This window comes from Fusarium fujikuroi, chromosome FFUJ_chr03, assembly GCF_900079805.1.
Source record: "Fusarium fujikuroi IMI 58289 draft genome, chromosome FFUJ_chr03".
Lineage (NCBI taxonomy): Eukaryota > Fungi > Ascomycota > Sordariomycetes > Hypocreales > Nectriaceae > Fusarium > Fusarium fujikuroi.
Window position 1 is genome coordinate 1,061,990 of NC_036624.1, and position 18,038 is coordinate 1,080,027.

Sequence of the window (18,038 nt, forward strand, 5' to 3'; positions counted from 1 at the left end):
AGGTGGAGGACTCAAAGAGCCGCATGAGCCAGAAAATGATGACATAAGCATTTCCCCAATTTCAAATTCTCAATTCTGAAGCCTTGGAGTTGCACATTCAAAAGTCAACTGAAACAGGTGCAACCGTGAAGTACAGGTCTTGAGGTTCTGGGTTTCCTCTAAATGATTAGATCAGGTAGAAGATAGTTTAAAAGATTGCTTAAACACGAAGTATCAAATTCTCACCCGATTAATGTCTTGGCATGATGATCGTAACACCATTGGATTTCTGCAAAGCAGGGGCTCTGGGTAGTCAGAGTTGATATTGCACAAACACATCAATTACACGAGAGCTCAAATTTCCTTCGATTGCCGTAATCTAACATATTATATTATTAACTACTATACTAAAGAGGCATCTTGTATCATCTCGTACCTCATATGTACGGGCAGATGGTCCGCCGAGCCCCCAATTTGAGGTGCGATCTAGGGGTTTTTCTTTCTGCCCAACCATGAATCTATCAAACCTTACTTTAACATTCTCACAATACGAATGATCCGACAACGCCGCAAGAATTGCCTTGACAGATCCAACAGCAGATATGTCAATAAACAATGTCTTGTCTACAGACGAAGCCATTGAGAATCTCATTTCCACTTTCAATGAACTCAACAGCAATAGTATCGATGAACTTCACAACGAACCAAGCCCCCTAGAATTCATGCGATATGTTGCTCGCAACACACCCTTCGTCATAAGGGGCGGGGCTTCGTCATGGAAAGCTTGCCAGGATTGGAATTCTGCGTATCTGCTCTCTGTGATGAAGGGGCAGAATGTAAATGTTGCTGTCACGCCATACGGGTTAGTTCCCTCTGCTGGATCCGAACAGTAAAGGGAGTTGTTCGCTGACTCTGACAGCAATGCTGATATGCCTACTGTGCCTCCTGATAAAGAATCTATGGTCTTTGCTAAGCCTCACTATGAGGATCAGCCCTTCGAAGAGCTACTTGAGTATGTAGCACGCCAAGGCGCGGATCCTGATTTTCCTCCTGATGCCGAAGTGCGATATGCCCAGACTCGTAAGCTGGCCTATTTCTCTCCCAGATGCGTTGCTGAATGTCCTCAAGAAAATGATAACCTGCGTGAAGAGTACATCACTCTCTTCTCAGACGTACAAAAGGACATCCCTTTTGCAAGAATAGCACTAGACAAGAGCCCCGATGCCGTAAACCTATGGATCGGTAACTCCAAATCTGTTACAGCTATGCACAAAGACAATTACGAAAATATTTACGTCCAGATTCTAGGGCGAAAGCACTTTGTTCTACTACCTTCTTTATGCCACCCCTGCGTCAACGAGCAACCTCTCAAGCCCGCAACGTACATGCGCGGAGAGAATGGCATGGAGCTAAAGATGGATCCTGACGATGAGGCTGTTCCTTTCGCGATTTGGGATCCGGATAAACCTAAACAGAATGCCACAAAGTTCTCCCATCTTGCCCGGCCTTTACGAGTAACATTGGACCCCGGAGATATGCTTTATCTTCCTGCTATGTGGTAAGTCATTTTACAAGCCCTGTTTTTTCCGCTAAATATCAATTACTAACATCGTTTAGGTATCACAAAGTGCTCCAATCGTGCGCCGAGGAAGACGAAGGGTTCGTCCTCGCCGTCAACTACTGGTACCAAACCACATACTTTTAATTACCCCTGCAATGCTAACCAGAACCCTTAAACTAGGTACGACTTGGACTTTACAGGTCCACTTTATCCTACATCGGCTTTTGTTCGTGATATAAGCTTGGGAAATAGGAAGTAGTCTAGAAATCCGCCCCACACAGCATAAAACCAAAACACCAGACCTATATCTACACCTCAACCCGATGCCACCCATTATTACTTCTTCTTCTTGGCAATCCTCTTCTGCGCTCGCAATTCCTTCTTTTGTCTGGGATCTACGATGCGATACCTCCCCTTGGTCCCGGCAGGACGGCCCTTGATGCCCCGGTTGAGACCGCGGGCGACGACGACCTTGGGCGCCTGCTTTTTGGGCTTCTTTGCTGCTTTCGAGATGAGGCGTGAGATGCTGTCAGCCTTCTCCTTCTCGGTCATGTTTTCGTCATTGTTGAGTAATTCTGACTTCTTCTTGAGCTTCTCCAGCTTCTGCGCGGCCTTGAACTTCTTGCGAGCCTTAGCCTCGCGCACCTTCTTGATGGGGCGAGCATTGAAAGCTCGCAGCTTCTCCTTGATAGCCTGCGCAGCAGCCTTGCTGATGGGTTTCTGAAGCTTGTCATGCCGTGATTCATCCTCGACAAACCAGTCTGGTAAGCCATCTCGATCACGGAAGGCGTATTTATTGTAGCCGTCATCAATAGCATCGTACGTGCTCTTTTGGCCAGTAGCTAGCTGATGCGCTAAACTCATCGCCTCAGCTGTGATGATATCGATATCTTTGTGACTGTTAGTAATAATGCCATTGTCCGAGAAGTCTTGCCCTTACCTGGTCTCCCATCGGCTCTTCGGGTGTCCTTGTCCCAATCATCGTCTTGATTTCGCTTCACTACCTCGAACCCATTCTCATTGTCTCCCATCTCAGAATCAGAGTCGGCAGGGGCCGTTTTGGTCTTGGTAGGCTTAGTAGGAGCCTCAGCTTTGCGATTCTTCGCTTGTTGGGCCACAATGGCTGCGGCATCTCGGTTGACTTCTTCGTCCGCGCTGTCTACAGCAGCATCTTCCTGTTCAGGTAAGATTCCGCTTATGCCCGAGAAGATGTCTTGGTTGAAAAAGGCCGTTGCTCGCTTTGATAAGCCATTCGCTCCCTTTGAAGAATCCAGATCGCGGATGAGTCCCCCTGTAGGAGCCTCGTCTTCTTCGTCGGAAGAGGAATCATCCTCCTCAAGCTCCGAAGAGTCATCTTTCTCATCGGCTTCCTCACCAGACAGCCCATCCCACTCGTCATCACCGAAATTCTTACGAGCCTTCTTCGCTCGGTACTTCGCGTCAACCTCAGCCTTGCGCTCTTTGTACTGGTCGTACATGGACTCAAGCTCTCGCTCCAAGCGATCTTCTTCAGGGTCACTCTCATCATCCGTCTCTCCTGATGAGCCAAGGCCACTGTCAGCCTCCTTCTGGGTCGCTTGAGTGGGCACAATCATCTTGCCGCGATTTAATCTTCGCATGGCGTCTGTCTTGTCGACTTTCTTGAGTGAAAACATTGCCCCCTCGCCAATTGGTCCGCTTTCTTCTAGACCGATGTCGAATGGTGTAGTCATGTTGAGTTGCATGCGTACTACCTCGCGTTGTTTTCGCTCGTTTTCCTTGCGCTTCTCTCGTTTTCGTTTGGTGTTTTCTCGGTCCTTCATGTTTTGTAGTTCCTCCTGGATCTTGAGTTCTTCATCCATTGACTCAACCTCAGCCACCTCCTCAGGTTCCTCCACTATTGCGGCCTGTGGGGTTTTGAGTTGGAAGATGTCCCTCATTTTTAACCGCCACTTGAGCAGAATTTTGAAGTCTTTTCGTCCCAGCACTCGTAGATCTGAACAACAGTTTCGAATTTCGTCTGTAGTCTCGGGAAGTTTGTCAAGAGCGGCCAGGGCAACATCTCCATTGGGTGGCTGCTTGAAGGAAAGTCGGTTGTAGGAGCCTAGCACAGCGATTGGATCTGTTGTTTGAATGAATTCTGAAGCCGCCATCTCCTTGAACTGTGTGAAGTCGCCTTCTTCGTAACCATCTCGCTTACGCTTTTTGACTTCAGGATTGTAGACCTTAGCCTCATTGTTGGGGGTTGGGTCCTGGAGTTCCGCAAAGACGTATTTGGGGTCGAGAAGTCGCGGGTCCAGTTTCTTTGGAGATTTGTACCCTCGACACACGACAAAAATTTCGGCTGAAACTTGACGAGAAGCTGGAGGAGAAGTTGCATCAACCTTTGTAAAGAGCTGGTTTAGCACCCAAAGAAAGCTGTTATATTCTTTGGAACGGAACACCTTTGATACAAACACTCCATTCGGCTTCAAAAATTCCGTCGCTAATTTCAAACTGTGTAAAGCAAGCTGTCACAGTGTCTCGGTCAGCTAGTGTTGGAAGAGAGTCGTTAAACTCAGTATAGAGTAGAAGTACAAACCTCAACTTGGTTGAAAGAGTCCTGAACCCAAGCTGTTCCAACGTTGGGAGCACCATCGTGTATTACAGTATCGGCCTTCCATGTCTTCAAGTGCTGTCGTAGAGTGGCTCGACATTCCGGACTTTTGATGTCGCTGGTGAAGCTGAGCACCCCGGGGATTGGCTTAATGGGCGTGAGGTCACAACCAATAATCAAACTTTGCCGCGGCATAAATTCTGCACAGACCTGTAACCATGACTTGAGGAGTGTTAGCACAAGATGCAAAGTAGAAGCATATCATAAGACTTACACCAGGCGCGGCGCAAAGATCGATGACGACCTTGCTCTGCTCGAGGAAGCCATACTTCTTGTTGAGCTGTATAAGCTTGAAAGCTGCTCTCGCTCTATACCCCTTTTCCTTCGCAAGGCGGTACCTGGGTTATATTCGTTAACTTCTATATACTGGGTTCATAGTTTGGGTGAGCTTGCCATTTGTCGAGACGCCCCTTGCCATGCTAATCCCATTGTCAGTTTGCGCTCTGAAGATTATAACGGTTTCGTTACCTTTTTTTGGATCACCATTGTGGTGATTTGGAACGAGCGCGGTTGTCGGTGAGAAGCGGTACTGGCGATGTTGTGTTGAGGATGTTGCAGAGAAGAACGACACACGATGTTCTCAATACTCAAAAAAGTTTGGCCCCACCAGAAATTTTGCGACCGATAAGCCAATCACGTGCAGATAAGACTAAAGTCTTGTCCCTTGTTTCCGGGACATAGATCAATTAGTATTGGTAATGATTTCTCGAGTCGTTAAAGTCAACCTCTGTGTCCTAGGAGTAGTAATATAAATTGATTAAATTACCAAAGATGATTTCTTTGAGAGCTTGCATTCATCTATTGCTGAATCTTTTGGCAAGACTGTCAGTAAACTCAGTGTCCATAAGCCACTATAATATAGTGGGGCTGATTACCTAATTCCCGCATTAGCTTCTCGTTCTCGAAATGGCGGCACGAATGATATCAGAAGTTATTGGGAGAACAGACCACATCAAAAAGCGGCTCAACTCACTCAACCTTGAATGCTCCTCGCCTGTCTCGGTCATTGTCACCAACAACTCGGGCGCGTTGTCGGCCCTCACCATCAAGACTTTGATCTTGAACTATTGCAAAACGGCCAGCGACAATCATGAGCGGACGAGTCCTCGCTGCAGGGCTGCGGCCTCTCCCACGCCGCGCTGCGGTTCTTCCCGTTAGACACCTGCATCGCCAATCTACTGGCGGACTTCTTCAAGCCGATGCTGCGATACGAGCCACCCGAAAGCGAATGTGGCAGGGTGGAAATGCATTTCACAATGCTGTTACCACGAGGAATGCCTCCTTCGCGAGGTTTTTGCCCAAGCTGATGGTCAAGTTTCTAAGGGTGCCGGCAATGTTTGGCGGTGTGGCCATCGGTGCTTTTGCTTGGGTACAATATCAAGCTGCCCGTACGTCAAGACTCGGATAACAAAGTTGCCAACGTTTTCACTAACTAAACGCAGAGGCTGGTACATTCGCCGTGAATTTATTCAACACAACTACGGATACTATATCGAGTACGGCTTCGAGCTTATTCGGAGGTGCCAAGGATATCGCCGATCAGGTCAACCGAGGATGGGAAAGCACGAAAGAAAAAGCAGAACTACCTGACTGGGCCAAACAACTCTTTAAAATTCAAGAAGATATCGGTACTGGCGGTTCGGGAGGTTCGGGCGGTGGTGGTGAGCCAAAGCAGAGCAAATTCGGTGCCGCAGCTGCTGTTGGTGCCTCAGCCGCCGCCTACGGATACGACAAGTCGGATGAAGAGGACCCTCGAAATGGCGAACAGGCGGCCAAGGATGACCAAATGATGGTTCTGACCAAGAAGATGATCGAGATCCGAAGCATTCTCCAGAGAGTTGGCCAGTCAAGCACTCTCACACTTCCTTCTATCGTCGTTATTGGCTCTCAGTCCTCGGGAAAGAGCTCCGTCCTGGAGGCCATCGTTGGCCACGAGTTTCTTCCCAAGGGATCCAATATGGTTACAAGGAGGCCGATCGAACTCACACTTGTCAACACACCCTCATCCAGGGAAGAGTATGGTGAATTCCCGGATCTCGGATTGAGGCGCATTTCCGACTTCGGATCTATTCAGCGAACGTTGACTGAACTTAACCTTGCCGTTCCTGATAGCCAATGTGTCTCCGACGACCCGATTCATCTTACAATTTATTCCCCCAACGTTCCCGACCTGTCACTTATCGATCTTCCCGGCTACATCCAGGTTGTGGGTCAGGACCAGCCTCTAGAACTGAAACAGAAGATTTCCGAACTCTGCGACAAGTACATTCAACCTCCCAACGTCATCCTCGCCATTTCAGCTGCTGATGTCGATCTTGCAAATTCCACTGCTCTTCGAGCATCCCGCCGAGTTGATCCCCGAGGCGAGCGAACTATCGGTGTTATTACTAAGATGGACTTGGTTGACCCTGTCCGCGGAGCAAGCATTTTGAATGACCAGCAATACCCTCTGAGACTGGGTTATGTGGGCGTTGTTCCTAAAGCTCCTCAGAACCAGGGGCTCTTTAAAATGGGTAACACTAACCTACTCTCACAAATTGTGAAGCACGAGAATGCTTTCTTCTCGTCTCACCCTATGGAGTTTGGCCCTGAGGCTGGTGTTAATGTTGGAACCCCCACGTTGCGTAAGAAGCTTATGCACGTTTTGGAACAGACCATGTCGAGCAGCCTACAAAGCACCAGTGATGCTATTCGACAAGAACTCGAGGAGGCCACTTACGAGTTCAAAGTCCAATACAACGATCGACCTCTTTCAGCCGAGTCGTACCTTGCGGAGAGCCTTGACGCTTTCAAGCACTCTTTCAAGCAATTTGCAGAGGAATTCGGCCGCCCTCAGATGCATGAGCTTCTGAAGCACGAGCTCGACCAGAAGGTTCTTGATTTATTGGCTGCCAGATATTGGAACAAGCCCATCGATGACCTTTCACCCATTAACCCCGACCTCGACAACCTTGCCGATCTTCCCAAGGCTCCTGCTGACTCCCTTTACTGGCATCGACAATTGGATGCTTCCACATCCGCGCTTACGAAGCTTGGTGTTGGACGTTTGGCCACAACAGCAGTTGCCTCTTCCATTCAGGCTCACATCGATTCTCTTATCAGCAACTCCAGCTTCGCTAGCCATCCCTTTGCCCGACAGGCTATCATGGAGGCTGCCTCTACTATTTTGAACGAGAGATTCTACAGCACCAGCGACCAAGTGGAAAACTGCATCAAACCTTACAAGTTTGAGATTGAGCTTGAGGACCGAGAGTGGACCAAGGGCCGTGATCACGTTGGAGGTGTACTCAAGAAGGAGCTCCAAGACTGTGAAAAAGCCATGAAGAACTTGGAAGACAGCGTCGGTGGACGAAGAAAGATCAAGGAAGTCATGGCCTTTGTCGACAAGGCCCGTAAGGGCGAAGTCGCTGTCGAGGGTGACAATCGTAGTGGCGCTGGTGGTTTCAGCGCTGCTCTCCTGAGCAAGGGTAAGTTGACCACAAATCCCCGAAAGCCTAGATACTAACGAATTCACAGGACGTGAGGCTGTTTTCTTGCGCGACAGAGCCGACATCATCAAGATGCGCCTACTGGCTGTTAAGTCAAAGCAGTGCGCTGACCCTAAGAACAAGTATTACTGCCCTGAAGTATTCCTCGATGCTGCTGCCACTAAGATGGCATCCACTGCCGTCCTTTTCCTCAATGTTGAGCTCCTTTCCGAGTTCTACTACAACTTTCCCCGAGAGCTCGACCTCCGTCTAGGACGCCACCTGTCCGAGGATCAGATTGAGAAGTTCGCCAAGGAGGATCCCAAGATTCGCCGACACTTGGAGGTTATTCGCCGCAAGGAGCTGCTTGAGTTGGTCCTTGAGAAGATGGAGAGTCTACGACAGCTTGAGGGCCGGGATCGCGAGAAAGGAAACTCCGGCTCGCGACGCGACCGTAAGCAGAGCCGATGGGGTCTGTTCTAAATAGGCTTCCCCTTTAAAATGAGAAATGAGGTCATACTGGGAGTAAGGAGTTGAATGCTTGGTTGTTGATTTTAGAATATTGCCGCAACCAGAAAGACAAGACAAAATTGTCTGAGGAACGCGGTTGTTGGGTATGCTTAAGGGGGACCTGTTGGTCTCTCCGACTGTATCTTGTCAACATATGTATGTATGCAAAATCGATTGATGGCAGGCGGATGCAGGGGGCACGTTGTATGAGGATGTGTATAGAAGTGCTTGATTGCGCGCAAGGATACCCTCCTCAATAACATTGAATAGTATAGTCTACTCAAATAGCGATAACTACTAACATGACGCTCCATTTATGTTCTCTAGATATATATGACTGCGTGTAAATCATCATGTACAGAATTTATCATTATTATCCCAATGATAGAGACTCCTTACTCTTATGTACTACCTTCAGTGGTCATTTGTAATGTCACCTCCCATCGAATGCTGCCTCCATGGCCGTATCCCTCGCCCAATCTGTTCTGGATCAAGGCTGAGATGCGCTGCCGTAGCTTGCTGAGCGACATCTCATCGTAGCCCTTGACAACACTCAACTTGAGGTTGGCCATGCAGAGACCATAGTGAACTTGCCAGAACTGGGCATCATCGATGGTCACCACGCTAGGTTCGGTCTCAATCTCCCTCAGAACGGCACTGACACCGTTGTTGCCTCCAGTACCGCCATAAGACATCAGTAGCATAAGACCCTGAGCTACGGCGAGTCTCATTCCCAGAGCAAACATGGCAAAAGCAATGACGACACAGATGAGACGGTCGAGCCATGTGTAGAGCGAGATAGAGAGTAGGGGAAGAAGAGCAATGACAGCGGAGAAGGACAGGGTGAGGAAGTGGAAAGGATTAGAGAGAACGCTTGGAAGAGAAGCAAGGTACGAGACACGCATGAGTTTTGCAATGCGGGCATGGTTTCGAAGTCCATATGCCGAGACCAATGTGCTCACCATTGCGGCAGCAGACACGAGGTCAACAGAGCCATCTGGGCCTTCATGGCCATGTTCATGGTGAGCCTCGTGGCTACCAAGAGACTCCAGGAAGTGTTTGAGAGTGTGGGAGATCAGGTCAAAGCCTCCAAAGAGTAGGAAAACAGACATAGCGAAACCAGCAAGGACCTCTGCTCTCTCGAGGCCAAAAGGGTGCCGGATACTGCTACGTCGCCAAACTTCAAAATTGCCGAGGACATCAACCATGACACAAACAGCAGCACTACCAGCGTCAAAAAAGACGAGGTGCGAGAGGGCTGTTGTAGCAAGAGACCCTTCTGAACGGAAAAAAACATATGTAGCCACGGCAAGATGGCACATACTCCAGTAGCAATGGATGCGTTGGTCTTTTGTCATGCTCTTCCATGCTTCGCGAACGGTTGGTATCGGTAGAGAAGCGGGGAGAACTGGAGGCGGCCTCTGCGGTGGCTCTTTGAAGATCTGATGTTGTGAGGAGATACTACTGTGTTTGTATCTATGTCCGCGACGCTGTCCAATGTTCTTTCAAGATGTTAGCATGTGTCAAAGTTACGCCATGTGCATGATCAACGTACCGACTTGACAGGCCCTGTAGAAATCACTTGCGTCTGGAAGTTAAAAGGGTTCTTGAATCCAGGGGACGCAGCAGAGTCCCCCTTCTCATCTTCACCACCCATTGTTGGAAGCGATAGGGAAGACGAGGACGCAGCAGCGGGAGAGGGAATGAGGAGATTCGAAGTCGCCGAGTTCTGAGCGATAGCCTCGCGATTGAGTTGTCGATTTATCGCGATAGAGTCGTTCTCTCGGTCACCACCAAAATCAATAAACGCTTCGTGATTAGTGATATCGAAATCGTCGTCGCTGTCGCCCTGGATGACCAAACTCGGCGGGCGAAGGTTCTGAAAAGAAGAAGCACCCTGATAGTCCGACATGTGTCTGCTGCTGTTTTCGGATATCGCGCCTCTTGATTCGGTCTAGGTCGACGATGATCTCAGGAACCCCCTATTTCTGAACTAGAGGTTTGAGAATTATGTCATGGGGGGATTTCCCAAAGTTTGGGTCGCACAAAACCTGGTTTCGTCGATGGTGCGAGTCGTGAAAAAGAAGCCTGATGAGTTGGAATGCGTTGACGTCGCGATATCCATTACCTTAGGTAGCCATTAAGTTGTGGAGGCGGACCGATGGGGGGTAGATTAGAATCTTTCAGGGGTACTCCAGAAGATGCAGGGGTTAGACAACAGCCACAAAGCACTATCCATTTCCGGTATAGCGGGTTTGTAAATCCTTGTCTTTGATGTGGCGTATATAGACACAAGCCTCAAAGTAGTCGTCATTAGCTTCATGTGGTTGTATCTGGCTTCAATAATTATTCCAACGTCCATAATCTTCACATGAACAACAACGGAAGGGTTCTAGGAGTCATGCAGCGAAATTTCTCCCTCCAATAATGTCAACTCGCGGCATTCGACTGTTGCCATGAATAACTTACACTCGCTTCTCTGCTCTCACTCAACACCTTGACTACCACTCGTTCGAAGCCTGCGATAGCAATTCAATACGATTGCTGCGCTCGACAACTTATTTCCACTCTCGTGATGGAAAACTCTTCTAATGATAAGCGGGATACTTCACCTACGCCACCTTCGTCCCGCCGACGAACCCCTTCGAATTCCAGCATCCTATCCAAGTTCCCCTTTTTAAGAACATCCCCCGAAAAACGACATGAACAATCCGAACATGCAATTGACGACAATGCTATTCCGGCTTCACCTCGCCCTGCCGCACGACCTTCAGCGAGTGTGATACAGTATCAAAGAACTCGAAGACGAAGAGGGTCACTTAGGAAAGCGGCGCTGCTTGGTCGAGGAGCACAACGTGAACGTAGGGAGAGCCGGCCGTTGAGCATTGACACTTCACATGCTGCTGCATATGGTCTCGACCCTAACGCTGTAAAGACGGAAAGTCCATCATCGATAGATTCGCTGGACTTGAATGCTGTGTCGGCCAATGCTCAACGGAACTTGGTCAGTGGATTCACCCCTCTCCCGGGAGGACTTGGGACAGCACCCGTACTTCCTCAGAATGGAACAGCATCACAAACAACTCGCCCGATATCACTTGCGGATCAAGATGGGGCATCTTACACATCAACGGACGAAGAAGATATGCTCCAGATACCGGGCAGTTCGTCGACAATTCGACAGGGCTTATCTATGTCTTCTGGACAGGATTCATACTTTAATAGTCTAGGCTCGGCCTCATCCCACGGACGAAGGCGTCCCGTGAACCGGGCAAAGTCTCCATTATCATTCAGCGGTCTATCATCCAACACACTCCCCGCTCACGAAGACTGGGACTACGCGGAGACAGAATGGTGGGGATGGGTTGTCCTATGCGTGACATGGTTTGTGTTCGTTGTAGGAATGGGATCATGTCTTGATCTCTGGAGCTGGGCATGGGACGTGGGAAAGACGCCGTATGCGCCGCCAGAGTTCGAGGACGACGATACTCTACCAATCGTGGGGTACTATCCAGCGTTGATCATCCTCACAGGCGTTATGGCTTGGGTATGGGTTGTTGTCGCTTGGGTTGGTATGAAGTATTTCCGGCATGCCAAAATTAGCGGCGACTAATGCGAGCGTTTGGCTATGTCTGGCTTAATATCTAAGGCTCGAATTGAGTTCTGGCACGGTCTTGGCTCGATGCCATTAATGATAATAAATGACAACTTATTAATATCTTTGAACATCGTGGTTTCGGTAGTGAACTTGACAGGTTACTTTTCAGCGGCATTTATGTCTTAATTTAGCTGATAATTCCAAATCAGCTGGACATTGCAGCTGTTGGTTGATCAATTGTTGGCAGCTGTACTCTTCCAATTCCTTGTCACAGATTTCATTGGTGTTTTCAAAAGTTAAGCGCCCATACAGCGGTAACACACGCCAGGCCAGCCAATCAAATCACTGCTGATCCTGACCAACAAGTAGCGACATTAAATCGTGGCATGCTCAGCGGGGTCTTTGCAAGCCTTTAACGAAGAAGTTGGATGGAACCAACACATCAAAGTTTAACTTTGCAGGAAATTTGACCCTTTGTATGCAGGGCTCGTACTGGGCGCGAAAAATCCATGGCTGTTATTCATTGAATGTTTGTATTCCCGGGTGAGAAGCCAAGGGATGAGTGGCGATACTGAGTCTTTTGTTGCACAAGGCAGCCTAGAGGATGTGTGCATTTACGACGGAATATTCCAGCATGATTAGTGGTCAATATTGATGCGTATAACCGTAAGCAGAAATTATCGAATGCAGTCGCTGGTAAAATATGGAGATTTAGGGTAGCTGTCGGAAATCAGATAATATCAAACCCATTTGTGTCCAAATTCCCCGAGGACATCAATCATTGCCCCATTGAGGTTGAGCAACTGTCCAACGGCTGATTCGCATGCAGAGATCGGCGAGATAATCCCCAAGAGCATCCTTCGAGACTAACTGGGGTTGAGGTCGAGAACTCGCCGCCTCCGACAATGTCGTTCTTGGCCAGTATCAACATCATGAGGCCGAGGATCTTGGCAGCAGGAATACTTCATGAGGTGGTGTTCTAGGTAGTCAATGCTGCATACTCAAAAATATTTCACAGTAACTTATATCAGATTTCTTGATCGATATTCGTATCATAGCCGCCAAAGCCGTGCTCATACCCCCAACTAACAAAAGCTCATCCGGGACGTGGGGGACCAAATCCGAGCCGAAGTGACCCAAGCCCGAATAATTAGCCTCCCGCCCTTTCCTTGGCTGGCGGCCCGACACAAGCTTACCCCGTGGACATGGCCATGAGGGTAAGTTTTGAGGTCTCGTGATGATTTCACTTGTATACAGTGAGAGACATTGGATCTTGGATCTCACTAGAGAAACTGTCACCGACTATTGATCGAAAGTGCGGAGATTTTGTCTTATCGTGATCCAGCTTGTGATGTGACAACGTTGTGTTTCATCTGTATACAAAGCAAGTCAAGCCACTGCATCAGAAGTTATCATAATCATCATGCGAGAGCCTGTTCCCCTCTGGGAGCAAGAAAACATCAGATCTTGGCAAAGGGTGTAAAGATAACTTCGGCAAAAGCTTTCCCAAGCCTGAGCTGAATTACCTGAGTATTTTTGTCTTTTGGGATCGAGGTCCTGAGTTTTCTTGCCTATCGTAGCCTGTCGTAGCCTGTCTGCCTGTCAAGCTTCACATCTCGGTGTCAAGGCTGCATGGATTTGGGTGAGCTGCTTATTTATTTGTTTACCCATAAAGGTGTTCGTCAAGGTTGTTTATGCATGTGTCGTACTCGCTCACTTCCTTACCTTACTCACGTCAATGGAGCCACGATCCATCTTGATACCAGTCATGACATTGTCTTGGCGCCATCGACCTTTTTTCTCTTGTGTCTGAAGCTGAGAAACCCCTCAACAAAGGACAAGACCAGGTTTGAGGAGTTCCCGAGAATCGGATCCGACTATTGTGTTAACCAGATAGATTAATTAATTAACTAATTACGAGCTGAGTAATAATAACAAAAGAAAAGAGGACAAAGTGACAGGCAGGACACAAGACAAGACATGGGAAGGGAGACCAAAGCCCTTGTCAATCTCCAGTTACGCCTGAAACAATTCCACCCGTGGCCGTATGTAATCAAAATCAAACCACTCAGAAAGGGTCCCAACCTCACTTGAACTGACAGATCCAAGGCATTTGCATATTCTTCTCATTTCAGCTGTCAACAGAAAAACCAGGTTTGGGGCCTATTGCATGCACGAGCTTCTTTGATGAGCTTGTCTCGGAGCTTTGAGTCACCTTACTCAGTGCTCACCTCACCCGTCAGCTTCGATAGCTACCTTAGTTAGTAGCCTCGCCGTGTCCGAGTTTCGATAATTTTTTTGCCATCCTGTCCATCCAATTCAGCCACCTACCTACATATTTGCCTGCTGCCAAGATCCACAATCTCATCCATTCTCATGCAGTAGATTCGGGCTTTGTTGACTGAAGAGGCGAGTGATGAACAAGTAAAAAGGAGAAGTGTTTTGACGGGACAAAACTATTGCTGTGAACAAGATATTATTCCATCCAATCTTAGAGCCGCCAGAGAGGTTTGTGCTGTAGCTGTAGTCATCCATAGCTGGCTGTACGCTGTAACAACACATCCACTCGATCCTCCCTTTTGGTAACCATCCAATATGTTCTAAAGTCCTCCCCAAGTTCTGTCGATTCCTTTTCTAAACTCATCATCACCATATCTGATTCGTCATCCTCATCGATAACCCTTCAATTCTAAAGTAGATCCTGCGAATCGAGATACCTGACAATTCGATATCTTCATCACCTTTAAGACAAGTACATACCTACTGTACCTTGCTGCACCTCATCAGCTGTCTGTCTGTCTCGCTGTCTGTCGGATCTCTCCACCGCCACACACGCACACAAACACACAGACCCTCCCCCAAAAACCCGCCCAAAGAGAGACCACCCCTGGCACACCCGCCTAATTCGGCTTCCCCTACGGCCCCTACCATAGGTCACCTACAGCACCTCATCAGTGGAGGGACTCATCGGCCGAATGCCTGGGCTTCCAAAACCCGCCTAAAACCAAACCAAACCAGCCTCTTCACTCTTCACCCCATCCCCTTCAACCAACTCTCCGCTCCGTCTTTTCTCCCATCTCCCATCAACTTACCTCTGCAGCCGTTCCAACACCATCTCCCCCAAAATACCCTCTTCATTTTCATCTTCCTCTTTTTCTCGTTTACTGGTGTTGTACGTATCCTCCATCCATAACGTCTGTCCTCGAACCTTGTCCTTTGGCCGTCGGAAATCGTTCCCTTGCAATCTCACGAGTAATCCTGCGCCAGACTCGCTCCACCGCGTCACGATCCGTTACGATACCCTCAAAATCCTGTCCGACTCGATCTACCTTTGACCAGTTCCCCCATCGAGGGGCTTGTCCATAGCATCATCGACCTCGCTTCCTATTGTGTTGTCTGTTAAACGTTGCGAATCTGGCTCGCCTTATTGTCGTCAGGCTTCAGGTCGCCACACCATCTCGACAAATTGGGGTCGTTAATAATCCCTCCCATATCATACCTCTGAAACCCGCCTCAACTATCCTTCAACATCATCAACCGCCAACATGAGGGAAGTCAATTTCAGTATCCCCAACGTCAATAAGGCGTCCGTCGGTATCACCACCGCCCTATATGACCGCCGTGCTCTCGACTGCACTTCGACCCTCCCCCTCATCAACTCCCTCAACCATCTCGCCTATCTCACCACATCCTCTGCTCGCATCCGTGACATCCTCACCGTCGACGGAGGCATCGAGCGTCTCGTTTGCATTCTCAAGCAAGGTCGTAGTAAAGATATGATGGGAATGTGGAAGTGGAACCTTGCTTTTCAGTGTGTTGTCAATATCGGCGTCCGAGGCACGGAAAACGTCCGCACCAGAGTTGTTGAGGCTGACATGGTTCCTGTCATCGCTACCATCCTCGACAACTATACAAAAGCTGTTGATAAATGCCGCGAGAAGGCGGAGGAGGCCAAACAGAAGCAGAGCTACGACCATCACCGTCACCGAAGCCATGAACACCGTTCAACCCCTAAAGCTTCGTCCTCCAACTCAGCATTGGCCTCTGCCTCTACATCATCTTCGTCTTCCACAACAGTAGGTGCCTCTGCGTTTGGTCATCGATCTAGTTCTCGTGTCGATGCCACTGAGCAGCGATCTCGTCGTCACGGCCCACCGCCGTCCATTGATGTCTCAGCCTCTTATGCTGGGCCATCCACCGCTGCTCCTCAGCAGCAGACGCAACAACAATCCACGGATACTGCTATGGGCAACTCTCAATGGTCTCAGTCTTCTTCAGATCGATCTACGTCTTGGGGTTCATCTCGTCACCAGCCCCTGAGAGGTCTTGAAAGTCGTCACGCCACGACTTCGGCCCCCCGTCAGGCCATGCAACCCCTTGCAACTGCAATCCCCGCCACTGAGACTCTTGAGGGCTTTGTGAGACCTGTTCGTGATATCGACCGCCTTGCGTCGATGGCACCATTCGGCTCAGATCTGTTATCTCAACCCACATCACCGACTACGCCATTGCCGCCACCCCAGATGCGGTCGCCCACCGTTCGCCCAGCATCTGCTCTTGGCTCCCAGCGTTCTCGTCGACGCCCATCGATCCGCCACCAGAACTCGACTGCCGATGCCGACGACATTAATGGAGACAGCATGCCGTCAGACGAGTCACCTGAGACGGAGATGACAGGTACTGACAACCTGCAGTCAGCTGTTGGTATCCAGGACATCACTATGGAAGATGGTGACACTATGCTCGGCGATACAGCTCTTGACTTGGCTACACCAACTGTCTCCGAGACCCACCAGGAGGCCAGTACTTTCAACATTAACCACCGTAGCCCCATGGACGGAAGTATTACCAACAACAACACTCCGACTCCGGTTCCTGCAATTGGCCTCTCACCTAACCGTCCTACGTTGAACACGCCCCCTCAGCCCCCTCTAGCCGCCACTACCGTCCCTCGATATCTCCTCGACCGTAACTTTGTTCCCAACCCTCAGATGGTCGCTGCGATGCCCCGAGAAGAGGATGTGCTCATGTCTTTGCAGCTTCTTGCCTATGTCTCGAAGTACTGTGGTCTTCGCTCTTATTTCCAGAAGAGCCACCTCGTTCCTCGCCTTAAGATTGGCAAGGAGCTCGCTGCCATTGATAAGGACATGTCTGCCATGGATGAAGAAGAGGAAGAACCCGAGGTCTACGATGAAGATGCCGACGACGAGGAGTATCTGCTCCCCAACGACTTCAACCTCTTCCCACTGGTCGAGAAGTTCACAGTCCGCTACCACAGCACTGATATGCAGTACTGGGCCGGCGTTGTTATGCGAAATCTCTGCCGCAAGGATGACACACGTGGAGGCATCCGCCAATGTGCATACTACCAGTGCGGCAAATGGGAAGAGTACACTCGCCAATTCGCCAAGTGTCGTCGATGCCGACGCACCAAATACTGCAGCAAAGAGTGCCAGAAGAGTGCTTGGGCTTTCCACCGCCACTGGTGTGTAGCGGCCACACAGTAAGATCGTTCGTTTGGTGGTGCCTCAGCACAATGATTTACACGACAATCAATTCATAACAGCATCTTCTCGGCGCATCCTGCTGCATCAATGCTTGATTCATACGCATTATTCTTTCAAGGGTCGCAAATGCATTGTACAGCAAAGCGTGTCATGAGCGCATGGCGTTTCTTCTCGATACCACTGGTTCTGCTTTCTTTTTCATGGGCGTACGGGGTTGGGCATCATTGACGGTCATTGACTTTGGGTGCATCATCGCATGTCATTGCACATTCAACGTTTCTTTGTCTCTTATCTAACACTCCTCTCACCTTGGAGGCTCCCTTTTTCTAATTATTTCTTATTGGTGTGGCTGCAACCGCTCGGGGGTTATATATCTCTGAGCTCTGGCGTTTTCTACCACGAGCGGGCATTAAGCAGACGACAATGGTGCTCGTTTATGTATATAGATACCTTTTGACTGCTGGAGGCTCTCGGATGGCACCACTTTCGAGGGCATGGACATCTGAATATGACTTGACGACGGAGAACGACGGAGGAGGCGATGGTGATTCGCAAAAATACGACACGGGCAGAGTCGGCTGCAAAATTGATCCAGTGGAGACTGATTTGCATGTTCAACAGGGTTGGATGTGCAGCCTGCTTGGTGATTGAGCCCATAAAGGGGCATCATCTTGGGGGCTATCAGGACTGCTCAGACTTGATATGCAGTCGAAATCAGAATCTGCTATATATTCCTTTGGGTATAGATGAAATGACCAAAAATTCACAATATCTGGCTCCT

The 18,038-nt window shown here is 49.1% G+C and overlaps 6 protein-coding genes; 4 read left to right on the plus strand and 2 right to left on the minus strand.

Annotated features, from left to right (window-relative positions):
- Positions 1–581: 581 nt before the first annotated feature.
- FFUJ_02459 (probable phospholipase) lies at positions 582–1,799 on the plus strand (the record flags this gene model as incomplete). XM_023574191.1 has 5 exons in its annotated part: positions 582–841; positions 899–1,059; positions 1,108–1,537; positions 1,597–1,662; positions 1,721–1,799. The coding sequence occupies 5 exons, from the start codon at positions 582–584 to the stop codon at positions 1,797–1,799; spliced, it is 996 nt and encodes a 331-aa protein (XP_023427592.1).
- Positions 1,800–1,876: 77 nt separating this feature from the next.
- FFUJ_02460 (probable SPB1-required for ribosome synthesis, putative methylase) lies at positions 1,877–4,593 on the minus strand (the record flags this gene model as incomplete). XM_023574192.1 has 5 exons in its annotated part: positions 1,877–2,430; positions 2,481–4,029; positions 4,101–4,337; positions 4,390–4,491; positions 4,543–4,593. The coding sequence occupies 5 exons, from the start codon at positions 4,591–4,593 to the stop codon at positions 1,877–1,879; spliced, it is 2,493 nt and encodes an 830-aa protein (XP_023427593.1).
- A 672-nt stretch (positions 4,594–5,265) lies between these two features.
- Positions 5,266–8,125, plus strand: FFUJ_02461 (related to dynamin-like protein; the record flags this gene model as incomplete). XM_023574193.1 has 3 exons in its annotated part: positions 5,266–5,563; positions 5,618–7,642; positions 7,692–8,125. 3 exons carry the CDS (start codon positions 5,266–5,268, stop codon positions 8,123–8,125), a joined length of 2,757 nt encoding a protein of 918 aa, XP_023427594.1.
- Positions 8,126–8,553: 428 nt separating this feature from the next.
- On the minus strand, positions 8,554–10,064 carry FFUJ_02462 (related to Anopheles mitochondrial NADH dehydrogenase subunit 2; the record flags this gene model as incomplete). XM_023574194.1 has 3 exons in its annotated part: positions 8,554–9,410; positions 9,477–9,654; positions 9,708–10,064. 3 exons carry the CDS (start codon positions 10,062–10,064, stop codon positions 8,554–8,556), a joined length of 1,392 nt encoding a protein of 463 aa, XP_023427595.1.
- A 663-nt stretch (positions 10,065–10,727) lies between these two features.
- FFUJ_02463 (uncharacterized protein) lies at positions 10,728–11,765 on the plus strand (the record flags this gene model as incomplete). Its single annotated transcript, XM_023574196.1, has 1 exon — positions 10,728–11,765. The coding sequence occupies one exon, from the start codon at positions 10,728–10,730 to the stop codon at positions 11,763–11,765; it is 1,038 nt and encodes a 345-aa protein (XP_023427596.1).
- Positions 11,766–15,295: 3,530 nt separating this feature from the next.
- Positions 15,296–17,257, plus strand: FFUJ_02464 (related to samB; the record flags this gene model as incomplete). Its single annotated transcript, XM_023574197.1, has 1 exon — positions 15,296–17,257. One exon carries the CDS (start codon positions 15,296–15,298, stop codon positions 17,255–17,257), a length of 1,962 nt encoding a protein of 653 aa, XP_023427597.1.
- Between the last annotated feature and the right edge of the window lie 781 nt (positions 17,258–18,038).